Raw genomic sequence first — 27,579 nt, 5'->3', positions numbered from 1 at the left:
GTTTGGAATTTTTCGTTATTTCTTTCACTCTCGATTCAATTCAGGTAAAACAACTGAATGTAACAAGAATATTAATTAGATGAGGATGATGAGTCATGTAATTTAATTAATAAAAAAATTTTTAATTCAATTAGTGATCACCAGGTAAAAAAAATGTAATTCTCGTGTCTCGGGGTTACGCGTAAAAACAAAACAAAAATTCGTGTCATGATTATGATGATAAAATATCAGAAAATCCCCAGAGAATGATGACCAGGTGAATTAAAAAAAATGAAAAAATAAAATTGAATTTTCAAGAAACATAAAAATGATACTTGGTTCCAGAAACCACTACAGGTTAATTATATTTCATTTTTTTGTTTCTTGTTTTAATTAATTAACTAATTAATCAGGCTTTTTTTCTTTCTGGAATGTGGATGAATGAAGTATGTTGCGTTTTTTTCCATGGAAAATCCAAAAGATTGATAGTGTTGAACTGAAAACTTGAAAAAAATCAAAGGTGTCTTGCTGTGTGTATCTTGTGTGTTGTGTTAATGAAATTAAAATTATCATTAATTTTTTTGGTTGTTGGTTGGTCGCAAAAAACAAGAACGAAAGATAAATTATCAATGTTTGTTTCACCTGGAATTTACCTTGATTAATTAGAAAGTTTTTTTTTTGGTAAACAAAAATCGATTAATTGAATACTATTTGATTGTTTAGATTCGATGAAACAAACGAATTAAAAAACAATTTTCCAGAAATTTTTTCAATCGATAACGTATATGATAAATAAATAATAATAATGCTGTTGATAATACTAAAATCAATATGATTAGCATATAAATGGCAAGAAAATTTGTTCGTTTAGTTTGATTATCATCATCAGTTGTTGATGATGATTGATAAGAATATTCTGATTCAAAATAATCCTGATGTCGATTACAACCGAAAAATGTTTTCCATGATTTTGTCTATTTTTTTTGGAAAAATAAAAAGAAAAACATCAGTAAAAATGATGAAATTTTTTTTAACAAATTACCTTTTTAGCAAGAAGAAATTTTCGACTATCGATCAATTCGATTAACATTGATTGTCTTTTTCCAATTGTCGATGATGATGATAATGGTTCAACCATTAAATAAATTTTATTATCACCATTAAATGATTTCCATTGAAATGCACCTTTATAACGAAATTTTTCTGGTTGATTAATTTGTTTTAAAAACCAATAATTTTTCATGGATTTTTCCGATAAAATATGTATTGTACTTAATGAAAATGGATCACTATGATTTGTAAATATATAGATAGATTTTTCACGTTCTAAATCATAAACAAATGTTGTATAATAATTATCCCATAGATATTGAATGGATGAACATGGAAATATACGACATATAATCCTGGATGATTGTAAACATTTTTGATTTAAATGATTACATCGTTGATTTGATTGATTATTATCAATCAAACAATTTGATTGTATCGATAGCAGATCTTTACAATCGATTGTACGATTATTATTATCAGTTGTCGATGATCGTTGATCATTACAGCAATAAAAATTTTCACCATTTGAAATATTACGATAAAAATCTAGATAAATTTCCAATTGATCAATATAGAATCCACCACGTGGTAATACTAATTAAATAATGAAACAATCAATCAATAAATCAATCAATCAGTCAATAAATCAATCAATTGGAAAATTACCATTAGACAAATGTTGTTGTTGTTGTTGTTGTTGTTGTTTGGATGATGTTTTACGAAATTCATAATAAAAACGATGTTCATCGCCATTATAGAAAAGCAAAAATTCATCATAAACAAATTCATAACCATCAAATGGATGTATAACTTTACGATTAACAGTAAAACGATATGATTGTCCATTATAGCTTAATGAATCAAAATAATTTTGTGAACAAAATAAATATCTAGCCATTTGAGAATCTTTTTTCTTATTGCCAATCACCGGGTTTAATGATGTGGATGATGAAGAATGACATCGGACAAACCATAAAATATGAATTTCGAACCAAAAACAAGCGAATAATATTCGATGAAAATACATGATTTGATTGAATCTGGAAAAACACTTATTTCCAAGCAATTCCAAATGAATGACTACCGTTTTTCAAGCAGCATTTTTCATTGATATGATTAGTGTTTAGTGATTAATGTTTTGATCGATGAAATTACTGATGATCAGCATCATCAAACAAAAAACATCCGCTTAAAAACAATAATAATAATAATTTCCTAATTTGGATTTTTTGAAAATCAAAAAAAAACAAAATTTTCAAAAATCAAGTGATAGTTTCGCCATCTAGTATCATCAATGTGAACAGATTGATAAACAAGGTGGCGGTGAGGGTATCTTCTGGCTAAATGCCCGGAAAAAATTTTCTGGTAAACTCGAGAAAAATATTTTTAGAAACATTTTCTATTTTGTGTTGCTATTTTTCCAACCATATTTGTTGTTGTTGTTGTTTGAATGTTATCAAGAGTACGTTATTTTTTTCATTATCGTTTTGTTTCTGTTTTTCTGTGTTTTTTTGCTGTTGTTGTCTAATAAACAAAACTGAGTTGTATAATCAAATAGATTTATTTTTTCAGTTGTTGTCATTATTGATTGTTGAACATTTTTTGTTTTTTTTGTTTTTTCGATTGAACAAAAAAGCAAAATACTCATGTCATCATCATTGTTGTTCGAAGAAGAATAATTCAAATCAAAATCAAAATCAAAATGTTAAAAGTTTATTGTTTTGGTAATACAGAAAATGGTGAACTTGGTCTTGGTGCTATTGAAGATGAACATATTTTAATACCAAGAAAACAACGTTTACCATTTGATCGTCGTAAATATTCATTAATACAATTAAGTTCTGGTCGTAATCATACATTATTATTGTTAAAAAATATACAATTAGATCAAAATGTTGTATTTAGTTGTGGTTCAAATGATCGTTTACAATTAGGTCGTAATGGTTCACGTAAAAAATTAGAACAAATTGATGGTCTACAACATCATAATATTGTTAAAATATCTTGTGGTTCAAATCATTGTCTTGTATTATCTGAAGCTGGTCAATTATTTTCATGGGGTTGTAATCTTTTTGGTCAATTAGGTTTAGGTAATCGTGAAGAATATGAAATTTCTAAACCATCATTGATTAAAAAATTAGCACCAAAACAAATCATACAGATTAGTTGTGGTGGTAATCATTGTCTTGCATTGGCTAAAAGTAAGTGATCGAAATTTTCAAAATTGTCAATTTTATTGATTGTTTTTTGTTTTCTGATTGAAAGATGGTGAAGTTTATTCATGGGGATCGAATGCATTTGGTCAACTTGGTCTTGGTAATTCGGGTTATTGTCTTAGTACACCAATGTTATTGATATCATTACAATGGACACCTGTACGACAGATTGCTGCTGGTGGTTCACATTCGGCAATATTATCCTGTACTGGTGCCATTTATGTATGGGGTAAAAATGAATTTGGTCAATTAGGCTTAAGTGATTGTGAAAATCGTTGTCTTCCAACATTACAAAAATCACTTCGTAATCAAAAAATTGCTTACATTAATTTGGGTGATGAACATTCGGCTGCATTAACCTATGAAGGTGGTTTGTTTACATGGGGTGCCGGAATGTATGGACAATTAGGACATGGTCGTAATACGAATGAAGTTTTGCCAAGAAAAGTTTTCGAATTGATGGGTGTAAAAATTGTTCAAGTTTCTTGTGGTCGTTGTCATACATTAGTAGTTAGTAAACAAGGACGTGTATATTCATTCGGTTTAAATGGATCCGGTCAATTAGGTATCGGTAATACATGTTCAAAATATTTACCCATATCGATTCGTGGACCTTGGAGTGAATTGGCTACTAAAGATATTATTGTTCGTGATAATCATCGTTCATTATTATTGGTCGATGATTCTATGGAACAAAATCGATCAGAATCTGATCGAACAACAACAACAACAACAACAAATGAACAAACAACGAATGGTTCATCATCAAACATTCATCAAACTTCTGATTCAATGATGGAAGTTAATGAAATGGAAATAATAAGTGAAGATTGTGAAGTAGGAAATATTGATAATCAAGATAATGATGGTGATTTTATTATTGAAGAACCAGAAGATGATCGTTTTGATGATAATAAACAACAACAACAAAATCAACCATTATCACAGGCAAAATTTGTATGTGCAAATGATACTGTATTTGATGAATCAAATTTATCATTACAGATTGATGAATATGAAAGTGATCCAGATTCGGATCAAGAAGAAGGACCGAATCGTTTACAATATATTTGTAAAGAAATTATTGCCGGTAAAGGTGATCATAGTTTTGTTATTGCACAACCATATTTGGAAAAAATTCTGCCAAAAGATTTACGACAATCAAATTGTAATGATGAAATTGTTCGAATGAATAATCAAATTTTTGAACAATTTTCAATGATTTCAAATGAATTATCAATACCATTAGATATTATTGATTATATTGAAACAATATTTACATCAATACCGGCAATCAATGCAAGTTTTCTTTGTTCATCAACTATTGAAGCCACCAACAATAATGATGATGATGATCAGAAAAATAATCCGAAAAAGAATAATGAACGAATTAAATTACAAAAATTTAAACAACAAGAAAATATTGTATTCGAAGAATTGATTAATTTTCATGATGGTTTAATTAATTGGCAACAAGCATTTCATTGGTTTAATATGATTGAAGATGCACAAAATGAACGTATCAATGAATTAATTTATCAATTTCTAATGAAAATGATACCAAATTTACCCGATTTATCTAATATGTATAAACGTTTTGCAGTTAAAGATGTTGAAAAATTTAAAAAAGATTTTCCCGATTCGATTGATGAAGAAGTAATGCGTATTTATCAAATAATACCATTATTTCATATGTTTCATATGCCATCATATTGTGAACGATCACAATTATTAATAACATCATATGCAAGATCATTGAATACATTATCTGAACGTGGTATTGATTGTATGAAAATATGGTGGTATCATATGAATTCAAGATTTTTTAAAAATCTTGTTGAAATTTTAAAAAATAGTATCAAATTAAATCTTTATGAACAATATTTAAATGTTATAAAACAAGATGATAATGATAATAATAATGATGCCAATTTACGTTTTGAATATAATATTGAACGACAATCAGGTTTTGGACGATCAATTCCAACTAATAGTTCGGATAATATCGGTAGTTCGGTACCAAAATTTCCTATATCACATCATATTCATTATAATTTAGCTACATGTCTTGGTGCATTGAAACGTTTATATTTGGTCAATAAATTTAATGGAAAAATTTCATATAAAGAATTTTACATAAAAGGTATAAACGATTGGTTTGATTTGAAATATGATTATACTCTTTGGAAATATAATCGTAAAACAAAACCAAATATATTTTTTCTTTGTAATTTTCCATTCATTTTTGATCCACCGGCTAAAACAATAATATTGAGTGCTGATTCTGAAATTCAACAAAATTCTGCAGCACATCTGTCCATACGAAAACAGATACTCATGTCAAGACCGGATCCTGATGGTACTATTGAAGTAAATCCTTATATCGAAATCAATGTTCGCCGTGATAATATTGTTGAAGATACTATACATCAACTTTGTTTGTTTAGTAATTTTCAAGAAGCTGAACTGAAAAAACCATTTCGTGTTTATTTTTGTGGTGAAGAAGCTGTCGATGCTGGTCGTGGAATGAAAAAAGAATTTTTCCTGTTAGTCATGAAAGAAATGCTTGATCAAAAATATGGAATGTTTGTTGAATATAAAGAAACAAATACTATTTGGTTTAGTCATATTTTGGCTGATGATGATGATGTTATGTATCGATTAGTTGGTACACTTTGTGGTTTAGCTATCTATAATCAGGTATTTAATTTGTATTTGTATTTATATCACGTTTGTAATATCTATTTAATTTCTTTATTTCTATTTCGACAAAGGTTATAATCGATTTGCCTTTTCCATTAATATTATATAAAAAAATTCTCAATGAAAATCTTGAACTGGATGATCTTGTTTATTTGGATCCAATTTTAACCAAAAATCTTAAAGAAATTCTTTCTTCCACTTATGAACCAGATGAATTTAATGCTATATTTGGTGAAATGACATTTGTCATTACATTATCTGCATTTGGTTCAAATGTTGAATATGAACTTTGTCCAGATGGTAAAAATCGACAATTAACATATAAAAATCGTGAAGAATATGTTGAATTATATTGGAAATATTTATTAATCGATTCGGTTAAAAAACAATTCGATGCATTCTATAATGGTTTTATGAAAGTTTTAGATAAAGATGTTTTGCAAATATTTCAAGCTGAAGAATTAATGCAATTAGTTGAAGGTGAAGATATGATCGATTGGAATGAATTAGAACGTGCAACTCATTATAAAGAACCATTCAATAGTAATCATCCAACTATTCGATTATTTTGGAAAGTTTTTGGTTCATTTTCGGAAGAAGAAAAACGAAAATTTTTAAAATTTTTAACCGGTTCTGAACGTATACCGATCACTGGTGTTAAATCAATGGATGTAAGTTTATTATTGAAAGTTTTTATTTTCAAATAAAACTAACTGTTGATTGTTTAATGATTTTTTTCCTTTTTTTTTGACAGATACAAATTCAATCAATGAATGTATCTGAAGATCATTTACCAGTAGCACATACATGTGTACATATATTGGATCTTCCATTGAATTATAATTCAGAAAATCGTGAAGAAATAATGAGAAAAAAATTATTAAAAGCTTGTGATTATTGTATTGAATTTGCCTTGATATGATTTATCAGAAAAAAATTTATTTATTTTACTGAAATAATGATGATAAATAAATAAAATCATTTTTGATTGTGAAATTACTATTTGCAATTTTTATTTATAATCAATAATTATTATACAACAATAAGGGAAAAATTATACAAAAAAAAATCATTCAATACAAAGAAATTGATTATCAAATATTGAAGAAAATCTTTTTAGCAAAAGAAACAAACAAAAATTTTTGTACAACATGGAAGCGTTTAAATTTTGTCGATTCAATAAAAAAATTCATTGAATTATGAATCTGTTGTAGTCATTTTACGTTTATTACGTTTTTTATTATAAATTCTATTTTTGGCCATTTGATTATGTATATTGTTTATGTTTGATGAATCATTATTGACGTATGGATGATGATGATGCGGATGATGATGAGGATGCGAATGATGATCATATTGATTATCACAATTATATAATGGACCAACAATAGTCATTTTATTACTGATGCTATTACCTGAAGAATTTGTATCATTATTGAATGATGATCCAAGGCCTGATGGAATAATTTCACTTGATGCATAATAATGATTTGAATCATAATTATTATTATTATTATTATTAATGTTATTATTATGACCATTAGATGATGAACAATCAGAACCAGAATCATATGATGATGATGCAATAGGATTATTAATGATTCTTGTGCCATTTGATGATAGAATATGACCATTTTGTATTGATGGTGAATGATGATGATGATGATGTGATGATGAGGATGATGATGGTGGCGGTGGTGGTGGTGGTTGATGATTAAATGTCATCAATTGATTATTACGACCATCATTTCGGCTATAACCAATTGGTAATGAATCAATATCATGATTATTATTATTATTATTATTATTATGATTACGATATGAAAATGGTATTGATCTACCCGATGGTAAACTATTTTGTTGATGTTTTTGTTTTTGTATTTCACGTACAAACATCTAAATAATAAAGGTAAAAATAGGTTAATAATTAATCAGAATAAGGACATTTCGAATTTGAACTTACCCTTTGTTTACTGTCATCATTATCATCATCACCATTAATATTACCATCATCATCATCATTATCAATATTCGTAAATGTATTAGTCATAATATTAGTGGCCATATCAAAATCCTTATTATTAAACATATTGAAACCAATTCTTGATGATGGTAATGGTGGTGGTGCTGGTGTTGATGATTGATCATGATTTAACATTATCATTTTACGAAATGATGTTTGACATTTACCATTACCATTTAAATGTGTAACCAATACTGGTTGTCGATGATTTAATGGATGTATCATATCTGTATTATTTAAATGATGATGATTATGATTTTTATTTAATAAAGGTGATTCACTCATCATTGAATCATTATTATTATTATTATTTAAAAGATTTGTTTGTTTTTGTTGTTGTTGTTTAGTCATTGATTTTTCAATCAAAGGTGTCATTGCATATGGTTCAGCATTTTGTTGATTATTATCATCATCATGTTGTTGTTGTAATGTTTGTCCATAATGTTTAAAATCATTAACTTCAGCATATTCATTATTATCTGGACAGCTTGAATATTTACTTGAACTATTACTTGTATCATATTTAGCAAATGTTTCGCTAAAATTTTCATCCGCTTTTTCATAAATTGATTTTACTGGATTTTTACGATTCGAATAAAACAATACTAAACGTACGGCTAGTATGAATAATATAATAGCCATTAATATAGCAATAACATATGTCCAAAATATTGGTGATAATAGATATTCATTTTGATTGTTGTTAGATCCACCATCAATCGATCCATTATAATCAATATTATCAGATTGAATATTATTACTACCATCCATACTTAAATAGATTGGTGAACTAAGTGGACCATTACCAATAGCAGTAAATGCTGACATTTGTATTGAAAATATTGAACCAATAGTAAGATTATATAAAACAATTGAATTAAATGTTGAATCCAAAGTAAGATTTGTATACAAATAGGTATTATTTTCAAAAATTTGTAAATAATATCCTAAAATAATTCCATTTCGATGTTGTTCGATTGGTGGTAACCATTCAATAATAGCCGATGTTGAATTGATTGCTTTAGCTGTCAATGAATATGGTGGTGATGAAGGTCGATCTTCAAATGTACGTTCAATGATTAAATTACTTGGTCGTCCTTCAACATTATGATAAAATGGCATAACAAAAAATCGATAAGCAGTATATTTATGTAGATCCTGTATCTGATACGTATATGTTGATCCACCAAATACGGTAACCATATTGAATTTGGCACCATTCATCAATGATGATGATGCTGATAATAATTGATCATTATTATCAAGATTTTCAAAACGAATATAATAACCATCAATAAAATCACCATTACCAACAACATTCCAAAATAATTTGATCGATGTTGATGATATGGCACGAGCATCACGTAAATTAATTTGTACATTATTCAATATTGTACGAGCTTGAGCAATAATTATTTCATCATTCTTTGATGATGATGATGATGTTGATGAAGATTTTTGATGATCATTCGTACGAATTTCATCGGATACATCCGATGGTAAACCTAATCCATGTATATTCTGTGCCCGAACATAAAATAAATAACGTGTATTTGGACGTAAATTTTTTACAGTAAATATATCGGCCAATATACGATTGGCAACCGGTTGCCAACTATGATTAGGAAAATCTGGACTATATGCTTCAATGGTTGTACCAAGATGTGTTGCCGATGATCCAATATTACCATTGATATTAATATTACTGCTGCTACTGCTACGTTGCCATCGTAATGTTATTGATGTTTCAGTTACATTGACCAATGTTGGTTTTTTTGGTGCTTCAGGAAACATTGTTATATGTGGCATACGAAAAAATTTTATATTTGGATTTAATGGTGATTCAACTGTTAATCTTGATGTCCATTTTGTTAAACTACCTGTTAATTGACTAATAGCTTGACAAGTATAATCACCTGAATCGATACGTTGAATATCTACAACGATTAAAAGAAACAAGAATTAGATGTAAATAAACAATTTTTTTCATTTGTTTACCTTGAATTTGTAATCCATTCGATGTAATTTGAAAACGACTATCATTATGAATAGGTATTTTATTATAAAACCATTTGATTGTTATTGGATCTAAATCGAAATTAGAATTTGTTGTTTGCATTGATAATGATGATAATGCTTCACATGGTAATGATGCTTTTGTATCTAAAGGCAATGTTTGATTAGTTGAACCTAATCGTATACGTGGTGGAGGCACATCATTTCGTTCCAAAATTTTTACAAATGTTCGTGATATTGTTGAACCAACTGTAGATATAGCAGAACAAATATAATATCCTTGATCTTGTTTAGCAAGATTAGTTATTGTTAATCGGCCTTCATTCGATACATTATATTTGCCATATTGATGGCCAGGAAACATAAGTAGATGTCCACTTTCTTTATGCCAAAAATATAATGGTTCAGGATTTCCCATAACCATACAATCAATTTCTGCTACATTATTCACTAATGATTGTATCAATTTTGGATTTGTAGTCAATGTTGGATGTGCTATATGTGTATAGTGTTAGGATTTCAATTAAATTTCATTAAAAATTGACAGAAATTGATAACTTACAATTGACAATCAATGTTGCTGATTTGGTTATTTTTCCGGCTGCATTTTCAGCATCACATACATAGGTCTATTTAAATAATGGGAAAAAAACACGAGAAATAAAATTATTATCGTCATCGTATAAGGCTACAATGGCTGGTAATTACCCCTGCATCAGATGTTTTAACCTGATTAATTTTTAATGCTTTATTTTCCAATATTTGTGATCTACAAAGTTGAAAAATTTTATGATTGCCAATGATTACTTGTCATATAAGTAAAACATGTTACAAACACTTACTTATCAATAGCTAAATCACCTTCTAATTTATGCCATGAAATTTCTGGTTGTGGATCACCACCAACTTGACAATGAAATATAATATCAGTACCGGACATTGTTTTTATATTATCCGGTGGTCGTATAAAATATGGTTCAACTAAAAAGAAAATAGTGTGAAAGGGGTTAATCAATCAATCGATCACTTTCACCTAGAAAAAACTTACCTAATACTTTAAGTGTAATAGCCGGTGATTCACGTATACCGATCATATTTTTAGCAATACATTGATATTGTCCTTGATCATCTTTCATAACATCATTTATTATTAGATTTGTACCATCTAATCGAAAACGATGATTATGATGATTCTGATGATGATTATGATTACCAATCGATCTTTGATTCAGATCAATTGGTTTTCCATCATGTAACCAATAAACAATTGGTTCAGGACGTCCTTTTGGTGGTGAACATTGTAATATAGCTGTTTTACCTTGTGCAATTTGTGTATTCATTGGCATTATACGAAATTCATCTTTTAACACTATATATTTGTTTACAGGAGAGAAAAAACAAAACAAAACAAACAGAAATCATCAGATAATTGAAGAAACAAATGTCAAATATTTTTATGATAAGCAACAAATGTTTATTGGAAATATGCTTGTTTTTTGTGGTGGTAAATTTGTTATCAGCAAACAGAAAACAACAACAACAACATTCATTTTATAATGGGCAAATATTGTTGTTTTTCATTTGTTGTTGCAAATAAATCTCCCCGAAAAAAATGAAAATTAGATTAATTCAAAATCAAATATTTGTTGAATAATAATCATCATTATCATTTACAATTTACACACAAAACAAACATTATTCAATGTTTTTTCTTTTATTATTTAATTCACATCGCTTGATTCATTCATTCATTCAGTTAGTCAGTTAGTCAGTCAGTCAGTCAAAAAAAAAAACAATGTTTTCTATATGGTGGATTATTGAATGCATCGTTCATCATATCATAACATCATCATCATCCATATCCATATAATAAGACAAATATTGATCATTGAAAAAATTACCATTATTGATCACAAACATTGAAATCAAACAATAAAAATATATTCTTCAACAACAGCAGCAGTGAGAAACAAAAACAGAAATTTTCGAATGATTATCAAACAGCGAGAATTAATGATGATGATGATGATGATGATGATGATGATGATTGCTGTGAAATTTTTTTTTCATTCAAACAAAACCAACAACAACAAAAAATGTTTATTATTTGCTTATAAAACGATAATTATTATATAATGTGTTTGTGTTTGGCCAACTTACTAAACTATAAACTAACTTGAATGGAATATAAGAAAAAATGTCTGGAATTTTATTTCTTTGTATATTTATTATTATGATGATAAACCGCTGTAAATTGTTTATAATCTTCAATGAATAAGCTTATGAGAGAGAGAGAGAGAGAGAGAGAGAGAGAGAGAGAGAGAGAGAGAGAGAGAGAGAGAGAGAGAGAGAGAGAGAGAGAGAGAGAGAGAGAAAGAGAGAAAATAAATGAATGAACAAATCAAAACCAAAGAAAAACCGAAAATCTTTTCAGGAAAAAATATTGAAAAAGAGACTTTCAAAATACCAAAGAATCGACCGGATTTATTATTATCAAACAAAACGAAATTCTGGAATAGAATTCTTCTTCTTTTTTTACTATATTCTCTCTGTTGTTTGACCAGAATATAATAAAAATAATAATAATAAAATAGGAATTGTCAGGCAGGTAGATTGAGAGAGAGAGAGAGAGAGAGAGAGAGAGAGAGAGAGAGAGAGAGAGAGAGAGAGAGAGAGAGAGAGAGAGAGAGAGAGAGAGAGAGAGAGAGAGAGAGAGAGAGAGAGAGAGAGAGAGAGAGAGAGAGAGAGAGAGAGAGAGAGAGAGAGAGAGAGAGAGAGAGAGAGAGAGAGAGAGAGAGAGAGAGAGAGAGAGAGAGAGAGAGAGAGAGAGAGAGAGAGAGAGAGAGAGAGAGAGAGAGAGAGAGAGAGAGAGAGAGAGAGAGAGAGAGAGAGAGAGAGAGAGAGAGAGAGAGAGAGAGAGAGAGAGAGAGAGAGAGAGAGAGAGAGAGAGAGAGAGAGAGAGAGAGAGAGAGAGAGAGAGAGAGAGAGAGAGAGAGAGAGAGAGAGAGAGAGAGAGAGAGAGAAATAATGATATACAATGTGTGTGCTTGTAATTACGTAATAATAACGAAAAAATAAATTTCCTTTTAAGCTTAGCCGTTGTGTGTGTGTGTGATTGTACGAATGTTATCAATCAGAATGGCAAAAAAAGAAAAGGAAATCGATGAATTGTCAAAATGATGATGATGCTTATCTTTCATTTTAGATTTCCAATTTTTTTTTTGCCAAAATTCTCAAAGATAAGTATTTATAGATAAGATCTCTCTCTGTGTGTGTATGGTGTTTGGAAACAATTTTCGTCGTTGTTGAAAATCCGATTGCTTTTTGTCAACCAACCAATCGTCACTTATCGAAATAGAACAAAGAAACATACAAACCTAGAAGGCAAAGAAGAAATCCAGTAAAAAGCTGATCATAAACAAACAAAACTGAAATGAATGAAAATCTTGATCGATTCTTAATTAAAATAGAATTAATTTTTTTTGGGAAGAAAAAATCGATGATGATGACAAACAAACAAACAAACAAACAAACCAGGAAAAAAGTCAGGTTTGACAGAATAACCATTACCACTGGATACTAACCATAATATTGACAACTGTGTTTTTGGTTGGTTGACAAAGAAGCCATTGCCTTATTAACTTTAATTTTTTTTTTTTTTGACTGAAAAATATTAAAAAAGCGGGAAAATTGAATTCATCACCAAGCCCATTGTTGGACATGGGTATACAGCAACACACAATGGTGAAGACAAAAGGCAAACGTCGATCCATTTGGATCGAAATGAATGAAGCAAATGAATGAAAAGAGAATATGTCAAATGAAAAACAAAAACAAAAATCCTGTCAATGTCAAAATGACTTTAGAATGATTATTATGATTATGATTATGGTGATGATGATGAACGGAAAGAAATGAATGAAAATTTAATCACCAAAATTGAGTAAGAAGAAAAGAAAGAAAAAAAATCGATCGATTATATGTGTGCGGGTAAATAGAGAAAATGTAGAACAACATGGAATATTCACATTTAAACAAATGAACATCACCAGTAGTGTTAGGTAATATATTGGCGGTTTTGATGATTAGGATGATTATGACAAGCGACATAATGTCCCGTTCTCGGTTTTTTTTTCTCGGGTAGAATTTCAAATTTTTTCGGGTAAACTATAGTTTGGATTATAAAAAAACTTTTCCCGAAAAAATAATGATGATTGCAAGATAGTCTTGCAAGATATTGATTAAATTCTTCCTTTTTGTTGTTGTTGTTCAAGTCAACAATCGATTCTATCGATTATTGTGATTATCTTGTTGTTAGATTGACCATCATAAAGAATTTTCGATTTCCAAAGGGAAAAATAAAAAAAAATTCTCAAATGATTAAAATCTATTGAAATTGATTTTTTTTTTTGTCGATTTACAATCTTAATATTGGAAAAATGTCGAAATAGCCGCTCCAACGAGCAGTGTTTACAAATTTAATTCTTTTTTTTGATATTCTTTTTTTGATTCTTTTTTTTGATTCTTTTTCTGTTTTATTTATGCCAAAACAGAGAAAAAAAAACGCTACTTATTCAGTTGTTACGTCAGACTCCGAGTCTGAAAACAACTCTTCAAAAATGCATAAAAAAGATGATGACAATTTTGATAAGTATATATCGAATACTGGATTGATTTCAAATTTAAATTTTCATCAATGTTTTGATATTATTAAAAATTGTTGCTCAATTCAAGACAAACGGTCTGTTTCCAAGTATGCTGATGCTATTATTGTTGCTTCCGAAAATATGAAGAAAATGTACGATGATTTGTTTAATAAGTGTAATACCAATGTTGATGAATCAAATAAATTATTGTTGGAAATAAGAGATAAATTGAATGCCCCTATTCCATACAATGTTGTCGCTGCGAAGCCAAAACATGATTCTTCGTTTTCTGTCTCTCCTACTAATTCTTCAAAACCAAATGAATTTACCTTGTTCGTGAATGCCAATGAAGGTGTATCGAGCAATGATATTAATGGTAAAGTTAATCAAGCTATTAAAGATTTGAGAAAAGTTAAACCATGTTTAAAAATTAATAAGATTATCAGAAGTGCCAAAGGTAATATAATCAAGATGCCAAATAGCAACGATCTAGATGTGCTCATCGATCATTTTCGTAAACTTGATCAATTTAATAGTATGGCTACAGTATTCATCCCCAAACCACGTGATCCTACTATTGTCTTGAAAAAGGTCAACAAATTTACTCAATCAAAAGACATTCCTAGCATTTTATCAAATGTCAATGAACAGCTTTCTGGTTTGGAATCTGAAATCAAAGTTGCTTTTGAATTCCGTTCAAGTACATTTCATCGTGATATTGTTTTAAGAGTGTCTCCTAATGTCTTCAATCGTATCTCCCATCAAGATATTTTGTTTACCGATTTTGAAGCTGTAAAATTTTATCATCGCGTCTTCGTCAGACAGTGCAAATTTTGTTTTCAGTTCAATTCTCATAAATCCACTGAGTGCCCGCGCAAAGATAAACCCATTTGTTCTGACTGTGGTTCTGAAGGTACTCATCAATGTTCAAAAATCCATAATTGCTTGAATTGTATCAACTACTTTAAAAATAATGTTAAATCTAATTTAGTTTGCCACAAACCCAATACTATTGATTGTCCTTTATATCAGAAACAAATTGATAAAATTTTTCATCAAACAGCATTCAAACCTTTTGATTTTCCGTCTTCTAGTCGATTAACCACTACAATTGAACTTTCGTCACAACAATCATCTTCTTCCATGCTTATCGATGGACAACAAAATTAAAATTATTCAACAAAATTTAAGAAAAAGTCCCACAGCTCATAATGAACTAAGAAGTTCAATTGTAAATTTTAATCCAGATATTATAGCTCTTCAAGAGCCTTATGTCGTCAATAATCGTCCTCCATTCCCCATCGTATCTCGAATTTTTCAAGTTTCTGATAATTCTATCATATATTGTCCGATTGTTGTTTTAAACAATTCTTTAATTGTTAATCAAATTGATAATTTTACTAATTATTTCGCCACTGCCATCAAAATCCAAACAAATTCTTCATTAATTATTCTTGTTAATATTTATTTGCATTCTAATTCATTCAGTGAGGTGCATTTCAATTATTTTTCTGATTTGTTTGCGTCTTTTGATGATTATCCTATCATTATTGTGGGTGATTTTAATGCAAGAAATACCTATTGGAATGATACTATCATAAATAAAAATGGTTATAAATTTAAAGAAATCATCGATTTGTATAATCTCATTGTTATCAATAACAAATCTAAAACTTGCCGACAATCCAGCATAATTGATTTGACTGTCACTAATTCAAAAGCTTATAATTATATTGTAAACTGGAAAGTTTCTAGATTTACACAATTGTCAGATCATGAAACTATTTTATTTGATATCGCTTCTCCTAATGACAATTTTGAAATGCATTTCATCAAATCTACATGGAAATTTGTAGAAAATAATATGCAACCATTTATTGATAGTATTAATCGTGACCATATCAATCAATTGTTTCATTTTATTGAGTGTTGTTCTAGTCCTCAAGATATTGATCATGCTGTTCACCGTCTCACAAAAATTCTTATTGAAGCTGCCTATTCTTCACTTCCAATTCGTAAATTTAATCCTTATCCGAAAAAATACTCCTGGTGGTCTCAAGATCTTGAATATCAAAAACGTCATTTTCATCATATCAAAAATTTGTACTATAGACCTATTCCTATGATTTCCGAAGGATGAGTATATCATTGCCAGAAACAGTTATATTAACAACATTAGAAAAGCGAAACGCAATTCTTTTCATACATTTCTTGAAGATGCTGACTCCAAAGATCACTTTGGTAATACTTATAAAATATTGAAAATGTTATTATCAAAAAGCAATAATCGAATTCCATTAATTGATGATCTTGCCCCGTCTAATAAACAAGCTAAAATGTGTTTGATGTTAGATTCTTTATTTCCGGATGATAACATTTCAAATGATAATCCAGCAGCTAGTTCCATAAGAAATCATCAAATTTCATTCAATAATCACAGCAAAACATTATTTAATATGGAAGAATTGTTGTTTTTCATAAAAAATTTGAACCACAAAAAGGCTCCTGGTATTGATCATATTTCGAATAAAATGATTTCTTCTTCTGCTGATCTCATTGCTCCATGTATTTTGGCTTTATTTAATAAATGTATTGATTTACATTACTTTCCTTACGCCTGGAAAATAGCTACAGTTCGTATTTTGGCAAAACCCAACAAAACTGATTATTTTGATATGAAAAGTTACCGTCCTATCAGCCTATTATCTAATTTTGCAAAGCTTTTTGAAAAATTGTTAAATAGTAGAATTTATGCTCATTTTGCAAATATCTTGCATACTGATCAACATGGGTTTATTAAAGGTAAATCAACAATTTCTGCACTCAAGTCTATTGTAGATTGTGCTCTTTTCTATAAATCATCTCATAAAACTGCTATTATAACCATCGATATTGCTTCTGCGTTTGATAGGGCCTGGTGGCCGGCCATATTATTTGAAGTTGATAAACAGAATTTGCCCGGTGACTTGATCAAAATTTTAAAATCTTATCTCAATAATCGTTCGGTTTCTTTTAATTATTCTAAATATTGTTCATGGAAATTATTGTCAAATGGCTGTCCACAAGGAGGGGCCTTGTCCCCTCTTCTCTGGGTTATTCTTATTAATGATCTTCTAGTTTCATATTCTATTCCAAATTCAAAGATTGTCGCCTTTGCTGATGACATTACGATTATCTGTTGGGCTGATTCTAAACTAAATTTGATCGATGTTATTAAATCTTCCATTTCTTTCATAGAGTGCTGGTGTTGTAGTCGTAAACTGGAAATAAATCATAAAAAAAACGAATATTTTGTATTTATTCAATAAACCGATTCCTAAAATTTCATTATCGAATAATGTTAATTTATTTCCGTCTCTTGTTCTTAAAATTTTGGGTATCACATTTGGTAATCATCGACATCTCAACAAACTTAATTTTACTCCACATATTAACAATTTAATTGATAAAATTAAGAAGATTTCTAATATTTTTTTCGCGTTTATTGGCAACACGTGGGGTATTAATTGTATCAAAAGAATTAATCTTTTTAAAAGTATGATCCGTCCAGCTATTACTTATGGTTGCCAAATTTGGTTCGATAGAATTACTGTTAAGTCTAAATCAAAATTAGTGTCGTTGCAACATAATATTTTAATTAAAGCTACTAAATCATATCGTACGGTTTCCAAAAACATCATCTCGGTTGTTTGCAATATCTGTCATCTCGATGATTATTGTGAAATTTTGTCATCAACATATTTTATTCCGGATAAATTGGTCAAAAAATTGGAACGTATCAATCGTGAAAAACAATATATAGAAAATTATTTCAATGAAACAAATTCAAATTTTCGTAGTTTTTTCTTATCGCTTCCGATCCCTTCCTTCTTTCGTCCGACTTTCTTTAATATGCAATTTCTTTCTGCTCACGGAAATTTCAATAATTATCTACATCGTATGAATATTATTTCTTCGCCGTTTTGTGAATGTAATCGTTTTATTCAAGATCCTCAGCATATTCTTTTTAATTGTGATTATTATAATTTTTCTAACCGTCATCAATTTATTTCTCCTGATCAATTTCTTTTGAATCAACATAACTTCAATTTATTCAATCAAATTTGTTGTTGCTATTTTTCAAAAAAAAATAACTGTTAATTAATTTTTTTAATTTCTTTTCATTTCAAAATTTTTTTTTTTTTTTTTGCACAAGTGCATTTTGCAGTGTGCATAAATAAAGTTATTATTATTATCTTAATATTGGAATTGATTTTGATATCGATCGGTTATTATGGCCAAATAAAGTGAGTGTGTGTGTGGGGCGTATTATCCGAAAAACTAATCAAATCGAATCTTGGTGAATTTAGATTGTTGTTGTTGTTGATTTCAATTAATCAAGACATCCAATTTTGGCTATCAAAAAGGCGTGTGTGTTTGCTGATGTTTATTCTGTCTTCACCACCATCACCACCAAAATTTTTTTGTCAGGTGACAATTTGAATTCCAAGTTACAATTCATTCATCTTACTTTCACTTTTTTCACTTTTCATCCTGATAAATTCAAACATTTCAAAAAGGTTGTTTTCGTTTTTGTTTTGTTTGTCTGACATCGACATGGTTGACTAATTGAATTTTTTTCACCATTAGTTTTCTCGAAGAATTCATCATTTGAAAACTTTGTTTTTTCAATGATAATTTCCTATCGAACACATCGTATATCGGGAAAAACTAAAGAATCGAAAATTGGCTCCCAAATTTATTGGGAGCCAATTGAAAAGAAGATAGATAAAGAAATCTCATAAAATCGATAAAATTGGAAATTGGAAAAAAGGCAAATTATTATTGTCGATCCAAGAAAACAATCAAACAAAAAACAAATGAAATTTTGCAATTAATGATTTTAATTGTTTCTTTTGCTTGTTCATTCGTATATTCTGTGTATATTTCTTAATTTCGAAAATCGATTGATTCAAAACAAATGAAAAAAAAATCATGATCATCAACATCATTATCAAAACACAGCAAAATATATAATGAGAAAATGGATAAAGATAAGAGAAAGAAACAAATGAAAAATAAAGAATCAACGGAAAATAATTAATTACAAACACGACAATAATATTAATGATAATGATGGTTATTGTGTGATTGAATTCAACCTAAATTCAATGAATAAAGAAGAATCTTGTATAGTGTGAGAGAGGATAACTTTTTTTATGGGTTATTTTTTTTATTATCATTTTTTTTGGTCAAAGATTGTCTTGGATTCTTTATTCTAGATTCTTGGCTATTCTTACTGGCTGGACTCAAATGAATCTCAAGTGTATTTTTTTGGGTCGAGAAAATAAAACTCTGTGTTGGCGAATGGATGGAGAATAGCGTTTTTGGCCACAAACATTCAATTCAATTCGGTTATTACAATTCGGTTGTTGTTGCTATTGTCATTCAGGTCAGGCTAATTAGACATGGACTATATATATTCTCTCTTGAAGACTACTGTAGAGAAAGTTTTTTCCCTCAAAAAAAGTTCCCAAAATGACGGAAACTTTTCTCTCAAACAATTTCACATTTCGATTAGCTAAGCAATTTTTCTCTAAAGAGTTTCGCACAACAAAATCGATTCAAAAAAAGTATAATCTTAATTTTCAATCAACCAAGATAATAGATTGAGTGAGAATTATTTTGAAAAAAAGTCAAAAAAAAAGTTGAACTCAAAAATTGATTAAATTGATGTCTTTCTGTCTCTCACTATTTAGATTTTGTTTATTTTATTGGTCAAGCAATAATAATAATCCCATGTAATTCAACAACGATAATGTGATTCGATAAGTTTGATTCAATAATAATGAAAAAAAAAATCATTTAAATTTTTTTTATTACGATGTGAACATTTTAATATCAAGATGATGACGATGATGTTTGTCTGATTGATATCATATCATATCATTGACGAATTTTCACAACACAAGAATATTTTTTTATCATTTTTTCGAAAGAATATCAATAGAAACACGGAGAGTGAGTGAGGGATAGGGAGAAAAGCATTTTCAGCTTTTTTTTTATCAAAAAACAAAACGGTCATTTAAACAAACAAACAAACTGAACAAAATGAAAATGTTTGTCATTTAAGGATTAAAGGATATATTTCGATTTTTTTTTTTGCTTTCGTTTGCAGAAAGTGTTCATTCTCTTCGATAATGATATTTGTGTGTGTGTTTAGCTTACTAGCTTGATTGGAAACAGCCAATCTACCGACCAACCAACCCATAGCCATTTGACGCCACGGGAATTATATACCCGCACACTATACACAATATAGGAATTTGGGGAGCCAAAGAAAACCATGGTCATCATCATCATTGAAATAAGGAGCGAAAAGAAAGATAGCAAAGTTTTTTTTTCATTTCATTTTTGTCGAATGAGCGAAAAAAACAAAACAGAAAAAACTTTGAATAAGTTAAATTGAACATTTAAATGAAATGAAATTCATAAAAAACAACAAGAGAGTAGAGAGAGAGAGAGAGCAAATAAGAGATGCTAACCAGAAAAAAAACTAAACTAAACGATAAAGATGTTTGAAAAGAAGAATGAAAGAAGAAGCGAAATAAAAACTAAACGACCGACCACCAAACAAGATGATGATCATCTTGAATTAGAATGATGATGATGATGATGATGATGATGGTGGCCATTCTATTTCATTTTATAATCCCCAAAAGATTTCCAAAACAAAAAAAAACAATTCATATTAGATATCTGGATTGAAGGAGAGAAAAGAAAGAATTTTCTCTATCTTGTCTATCTATCTATCTATCTGTCTCTATATATACGAGATAGATAAAACATTCAGAAACTACTATAGGAATCCAATGTATAAGATGTGTTTGTGTGTTTAGTAAACGTGCGATAACATTGTGTGTTTATGGATGTTATTTTTTTTTGTTGTTGTTGTTGTTGGATCAAGCACCACCAACAACAACAACAACAACAACAACAACAGAATCAAATTGATCCAAGCTCTTCATCATCATCATCATTGCATTGGCTTTACATATATTCTCTATTGTCTTTTTTCTTGTTGTTGTTGTTGTTGAGGCCATTTCAGTGTATAATGTCATTTTTTTCACTTTTTTATGGTTGTTGTTGTCGTTTTCGGTGAAACGAAAAAGTTACAGAATTCTTTTTCCAAGTTTCCAAAACAAAAACAAAAATTATTGAAATTTTATGCTAATTTTCTCATTCTCGCTTTTGGTATTAAAATATATGAAAAAAATAGATGTTTGTGTGTGTGGTAAGAAGTAAACTTTCATTTTCTTCTTCTTCTTCTTCTACTTATTCTTCTTGTTCTGAAGAGTCATAACATCACATCACATCATATAACACACACATAACAAACACATCATCATCATCTTCATTTTCTATTGTCTTAGGAAATAAAGATGAGATCTTTATTATTATTATTATTATCCTGAAATGATCTTGGTCTTTTCCACTACATAACTTTTTTATAATCATTCATTCATTCATTCAGAATAAAGAAAATGAAAACTTTCAACTTGGTTGTTGTTGTTGTCAAAGAGAAAAAAAAACATTGAGAAAATTCATGTCAGAAAGGATTTTAGAATGAAATTCTTCTTGTTTTTTTCAATTTTCAAAGAATTTTAAAGAAATTAACAAAACAAAAAAAGTTTTTTTTTTGCATTACAATGGTCATTACAACAACAACAACAAACTAACTGACCGAAAAATAATCGATTTAAATCGATTATTGATAATCGATGGTTCTTGATAATAATCAAAAATGCTTGACACGAAACATAAAAACGATGCAATTATATGAGAGGAAACGATGAAAGAAGATGGAAAAATTTTTTTTGATGAAAACAGCATACGACGTGTTCAAGAGCATCTATCTGTCTATCTATATAATAAACGACGGCATTAATTTTCAATTGAATCGATCAAATCGATTAATAATCAATCGGATGATCTGATCTGATCATCACACACACACACACACATCATTTGCTCTATCATGTACCAAGCAAGAAGAAGAAAAAAAACTGTGAATATGATCGATTTTATTCGATAAGATTGCAATCTGCAAAAAGCGGAAAACTTTTTGCATGTTATTCACGTCTTTCTCTATCTATCTATCTATATCTCATCATCACTTGAAAGACAGCAATTCTCAATGTCTATGTCAGGGGGAAAGATTTTTCCCGATCAAAGATGAAATGATAAGTGTGTGATGGTGATAAGAAGAAATCAATAGAAAAATTAAATCAATCGATGAAAATATCGATATTTAAATCTTAATCTTAATTTCTCATTTTTGGAATCAAAATTCAATGAAAAAAACAATCCAAAGATTCTCGATTATTCAATGTTTTTTCACCATTTTTTTAGCTCAAAGTTCATTATTCTTCTGGTTGCTCTTTTTTTTAAAATTTGTTGTTCACCTTGCCAATAATTAATACCTACTTTTTTTGTTTAAAAAAAAACCAAATTTGGTCATCGAAAATGATGATGATCATCATCATCATCAACGTTATAATAATTATCATAAATCAAATTGAAACAAAAAAAAAAAAAAAAAATCATAACTACTATTTTATTGGCTAGACATTGCAAAAAATGGCCAGAAAAGGTCAGTTTTGCTGACCAATTTTCTCGAAAAAAATAACAACGAAAAATGCTATGAAAGTTAATTACAATAATTTCTTTCTACCGAACTGATAATAATCATTTTTTTGCAGCTCTGTTATAATACTCAATGAAAAATTCATTCATTTTTTGGGCCTCCTGAATGAATGAATGTTTCATTCATTCATTTATTTTCTACCTTGGTTTTTTTCGGCTTTCGGTTGATAATTATGATTATTATAAGTTTTTCAAGTTTTTTAAAAGTTTTGTTTCGAAGAGTTTTTTCATTTTGGAAATAAATTTTTGTTGATAAATGGATTGTGTTGTGTGTGTGTGTATGAAAACACTTACTTGCTACATCCAATGTTGCATTATTACTTCGTGCTTTACCAACTTCATTTCTTGCTAAACAATAATAAATACCGGTATCACTATGTTCACCTTTACGTGTATTTACATGTAAAAAAAATAATGTTTCACCATCAGCCATTATGATTGGATGTGATGATGATTGTTCTATTTTTACATTATCTTTATACCTAAAGAGAAAAAAATGGTGGATAATTTGGTAAAAAAATCGATGATAATTTATCGATCCAAAAAAAACTTACCATTCAATAATTGGTTTAGGATTACCATCAGCTTTACATTCCAATTGTGTTGGATCATGTTTTTTAACAACCATACTGATTGGATGTTCTTTAATTTTTGGTGGACGTAATTGACCATTTTGTTGTTGTTGTTGTTTATCTATAATGATAAATGATTGTAAAAAACAAAAAACAGAAAAAAAATTGAAAATAAAATGACCAGTTAAATCCATAAATCAATAAAATTAAATTATCATTTATAACACACAAGCACACAGGGAATACAAGATTTTTTTTTCATTTGAAAAATTGAAAATGTTTCCATAAACACCACAGTGGAAAACAAAAACAATGAAATAATACAGATGTAACGACGAACAATCTTCCAAAAGATGGATTATTTTTCATTGAATTTTTTTTCAAAAAAAAAGTCAAGAAATTCTTGAATAACACTGAAGAGAGAGACTGAAAATTCAATTCAATTATAGTTGAAATTTTTGGTTTGTTCATTTTTCATTTTCTCTCTTGTTTTTTGTGAAGGAAGCTCTCAAAGCTTATCATTTTTCCTTTTTTGTTTTGTTTTTTTCTCCAAGTTTTTCGTTCTTAAAAAGTTGAAAAAAGACAGAATTTTTCTTGTTTTGTTTAAAAAACAGATTTTTGTTTCTTCAAAACATCCTTTGAACATCTTTTCCCGAAAATAATAACATCTAATTAATATTTAATTTAAATGTTTTTTTTGGGAATGAACTTTTTCTGGTTTTTTGCTTTGTTTTGCTTTACGATGACGATTGTCTTGTTTTCCACACACAAAAAAAACTTTAAAATTCTTGAAAAGAATAAGATCAACAATTCAGCAGAAGCAGCAGCAAAAAATCTATTACATCGACAATGATACAATCTGAATTTTCAAACCGAAAAAAAATTCTCTTTTCCTGACTGGAATTTCATTTTTTTCCCTGTCGTTTTATGATGACCATAAAACAAAAACGAAAAGAAAACGACAGGAAAAAAATCCCGTAATACAATTTACGGTATTTAGAGAAACAAACTGAGGAAAATTTTTCAAAAAGAAAACGTTTATTGATTGCCAATTGGTTAGTCGAATCCAAGTATAATGAAATTTCGTTTCGTTTTTGTTTTTCATTCCAGTCAAGTCAATTTTTTTCATTGGATTTTCAAACCAAACCGAAGAAAAAAAATACAGCAAATATGAATGATGTATTAATGATGATGATGATGATTAAAGTCTTTCACGTTTCAATCCTTAGTTTTCATTTCATTTCATTCGGGTTTTTTGTTTTTCTAATCATATTATTTAATACCACCGACCATCATCATCATCATCATCATCATCATCGATGAACAGGAGAAACCAAAAAATGGTGATTATTTGGGCGCCAAGAAATATGTATGACGATAATAATGATGATGATGGTGGAGAATGGCAAAATGGTGAAATAAGATGGAGAAAATCCCCTGATATCAGCAAGGGTTCCTTTCGACTATATCCATGTACTGTGCTATTTTTTCATTCATCCCAAAAAAAGTAATGGCGTCATATAGCGGTGGTGGTATTTTTTTAATATTAAAATAAATCCAATTTAACAACATTGAATCGTGAAAATGTGGAATTAAATTAAATGAAAATGAAAAAACCAGAAAACCTTGTTTATCATCATTATTATCATTCAGAAGACTTATGATTCTTAAATATTTAAAAAAAACTTTCTTTTCTCTCTTCATCAACTTTTCCTTGATTTCTTGGTTTTCAAAGTCGAAAAAATTCTTAAAATTTCGAAGAAAGAAATCCGAAAAAGAGAATATTCTGTTTGAATCTCGAATCAAGAATCCTATGTAAATTGCATGACAGCTACCTTTTCTGTTTTTCATTTCAATTCTCTCTCTCTCTCTCTCTCTCTCTCTGATCGAATCAATGAAGCAATAAAATGATTGTTTTTTGTTTCACTTTCCATAATGCCTATTACCACCCAACCAACACCATTACCAATAGCAAACTGAATGATTCTTTCTGATTTTCAGCTTTTTTTGTTTTCATCATCATCACCGACTTCGTCAACATCGTCATTCAAAATTGCCTAAACCATTATTATTATTATTCGGGTATTTAGGAAAAAGAAAAAGTTTAAGCGCGCCCGTTTTACGCGAAAATTGGCTTCCACATATTTATACTCAATCGTCATTCCAGGTTCAGATTTTTTTTTCGTCAAACGCTCAACATTATTATTATTATTATTTGGATTCGTCGAACCTCAATGCATTTCGGGTAGACACACAGAATCGGTTGGCGTTATTTCTAAATGACGCCAAACAATCAAAAACGCTGCTAGTTAACACACAAACATCTTCAGCAATAAGTCGACCACTGAATGAAACTACTACTACTACTGCTGCTGCTGCCAATGAAATTCTTGACGAAAAAAATCTCATAAAACTAATCCAAAATCTTACCAATTTCTGGTTTCTTTCATGGGGTAGTTCAGAGCGATCGATTGTTTGATCGATTGTTTGATCGATCGATCGATTTTCGTATACTATACACACACCGTTTTCACCCAAATCGAATAATAAACAGAATCAGGCAACAGAATTCAGAAATTCATATCACGATATTACCCAAAACTGAAAAACACAAACACAGAGGATTCTGATTCCATTTCATTTCACATTTCATATGAAACAGAGAAAAAAAATGATAGAATTCGTTTACCAAAGCGAAAAAACAAAAAACAAAAAAAAAAATTTACGGTTATTTTCATTGTTTCCATTCAATCATTTGGAATCTCTTTTTTTTTACTCCATACGATTCACACCCATAACCACCACCCCCGCACACGCAATCACAATAACCAACCAGCCAACCAACCAAACAACAACAACAACAACAGGAGAAAATTTTTGCGTGTTTCCAATAAAAAAAAACTGAAGAAAGAAAGAAAATGTTATTATTATTGTCATCATCATTTTTATATTGAAAATTTTTGTTTCATTTCATTTTTTTTAGGAAATAAAAAATTTCAGTACAAAATCAAATTTCATTTTATATAAAATTAATAAATAGTAGTCATTGTTGGTGTGTGTGTGATGCAAGAAATCACTTGAAATGATCAGAATATTGAAGAACAATCGGTGGATTGTGAACGATTTTGGAGCCATTTGGAATTGGAAAATGGAGGGATAGAGAGAGGGAAAAATTCAATTGAATTGAATCGATCGATGTCTTCATCATCAACATCGTTATTATTGTTGTCGATTGGTTGTTTGGTTGTTTATATTGATTGTGTCCATCGTGTTTGATATCGAACTAACAATGCAAAAAACATCATTTAACATTCGACCTTTATTTGGCTATCGAAAAACAAGAATGTGACATTTTTTTTTGTTCAGGGAACAAACAAAACAAACCAAAAATTCAATCGAAATATTCAAGATAATCAATCATTTTCATTTTTTAATAAAATATATCGATTGTATCGATATCACATTCGATAACAACAACAACAACAACAATGAAAACATCATATCCGATGGTCAATTGTGCGACATTATCCACCGCAACAACATTATCATCGTTTATAACTTTACTCAAAAAACAATCATCGATTGTTATTGTGAAGAGAAAAACCAAAAACAAAAAAAAACCCAGAAAATCAATTTTCAATTGATTGGTTTGTCTATATATGTTTATATTATGAAGATGAATGAAT

At 29.0% G+C, this 27,579-nt stretch overlaps 4 protein-coding genes across 4 annotated transcripts in view; 2 read left to right on the top strand and 2 right to left on the bottom strand.

The window, feature by feature from the left end:
• Positions 1–284: 284 nt before the first annotated feature.
• On the bottom strand, positions 285–2,465 carry LOC142644942 (uncharacterized). The gene is made up of 3 exons (XM_075819800.1): positions 1,699–2,465; positions 1,022–1,626; positions 285–953 (listed from the first exon to the last, which is right to left on the bottom strand). Exons 1-3 carry the CDS (start codon positions 2,057–2,059, stop codon positions 699–701), a joined length of 1,221 nt encoding a protein of 406 aa, XP_075675915.1. The 5' UTR covers positions 2,060–2,465; the 3' UTR covers positions 285–698.
• Positions 2,466–2,509: 44 nt separating this feature from the next.
• On the top strand, positions 2,510–6,947 carry LOC113798919 (putative E3 ubiquitin-protein ligase HERC4). The gene is made up of 4 exons (XM_027349505.2): positions 2,510–3,233; positions 3,298–5,948; positions 6,023–6,622; positions 6,706–6,947. The coding sequence occupies exons 1-4, from the start codon at positions 2,735–2,737 to the stop codon at positions 6,871–6,873; spliced, it is 3,918 nt and encodes a 1,305-aa protein (XP_027205306.2). The 5' UTR covers positions 2,510–2,734; the 3' UTR covers positions 6,874–6,947.
• A 51-nt stretch (positions 6,948–6,998) lies between these two features.
• Positions 6,999–27,579, bottom strand: part of LOC113798920 (protein sax-3-like) — a 43,493-nt gene continuing 22,912 nt past the window's right edge. Inside the window, exons 3-11 of the mRNA XM_075819797.1 lie at positions 23,876–24,014; positions 23,616–23,803; positions 11,039–11,359; positions 10,833–10,971; positions 10,699–10,759; positions 10,553–10,619; positions 9,973–10,485; positions 7,915–9,911; positions 6,999–7,847 (exon numbers count right to left, since the gene is read on the bottom strand). Of these exons, the coding sequence (XP_075675912.1) occupies positions 7,149–7,847; positions 7,915–9,911; positions 9,973–10,485; positions 10,553–10,619; positions 10,699–10,759; positions 10,833–10,971; positions 11,039–11,359; positions 23,616–23,803; positions 23,876–24,014 (4,124 nt within the window). The 3' untranslated portion in view covers positions 6,999–7,148. The remainder of the gene's footprint in view (positions 7,848–7,914; positions 9,912–9,972; positions 10,486–10,552; positions 10,620–10,698; positions 10,760–10,832; positions 10,972–11,038; positions 11,360–23,615; positions 23,804–23,875; positions 24,015–27,579) is intronic.
• LOC142644941 (uncharacterized) lies at positions 14,487–15,930 on the top strand. Its single transcript, XM_075819799.1, has 2 exons — positions 14,487–14,641; positions 14,725–15,930. The coding sequence occupies exons 1-2, from the start codon at positions 14,623–14,625 to the stop codon at positions 15,804–15,806; spliced, it is 1,101 nt and encodes a 366-aa protein (XP_075675914.1). The 5' UTR covers positions 14,487–14,622; the 3' UTR covers positions 15,807–15,930.

This window comes from Dermatophagoides pteronyssinus, unplaced genomic scaffold (genome assembly GCF_027571235.1).
Source record: "Dermatophagoides pteronyssinus isolate colony J.1.1.1.1 unplaced genomic scaffold, Derpt_VIB-CSIC_2022.12 sq0004, whole genome shotgun sequence".
Lineage (NCBI taxonomy): Eukaryota > Metazoa > Arthropoda > Arachnida > Sarcoptiformes > Pyroglyphidae > Dermatophagoides > Dermatophagoides pteronyssinus.
Note: the sequence above shows the minus strand (reverse complement) of the source record. Positions and strands in the feature narration are given on the sequence as shown.

Bases quoted from the DNA above. Each gene is read 5' to 3' on its own strand.
- LOC142644942 (XM_075819800.1), bottom strand. From the start codon at position 2,059: ATGTATTTTCATCGAATATTATTCGCTTGTTTTTGGTTCGAAATTCAT. The intron at 1,627-1,698 runs GTAATTTTCCAA...TTATTTAATTAG, and splicing joins ACAACAACATTTGTCTAATG to TATTACCACGTGGTGGATTC. The intron at 954-1,021 runs GTAATTTGTTAA...CAAAAAAAATAG, and splicing joins AATTTCTTCTTGCTAAAAAG to ACAAAATCATGGAAAACATT.
- LOC113798919 (XM_027349505.2), top strand. From the start codon at position 2,735: ATGTTAAAAGTTTATTGTTTTGGTAATACAGAAAATGGTGAACTTGGT. The intron at 3,234-3,297 runs GTAAGTGATCGA...TCTGATTGAAAG, and splicing joins TTGTCTTGCATTGGCTAAAA to ATGGTGAAGTTTATTCATGG. The intron at 6,623-6,705 runs GTAAGTTTATTA...TTTTTTTGACAG, and splicing joins CTGGTGTTAAATCAATGGAT to ATACAAATTCAATCAATGAA.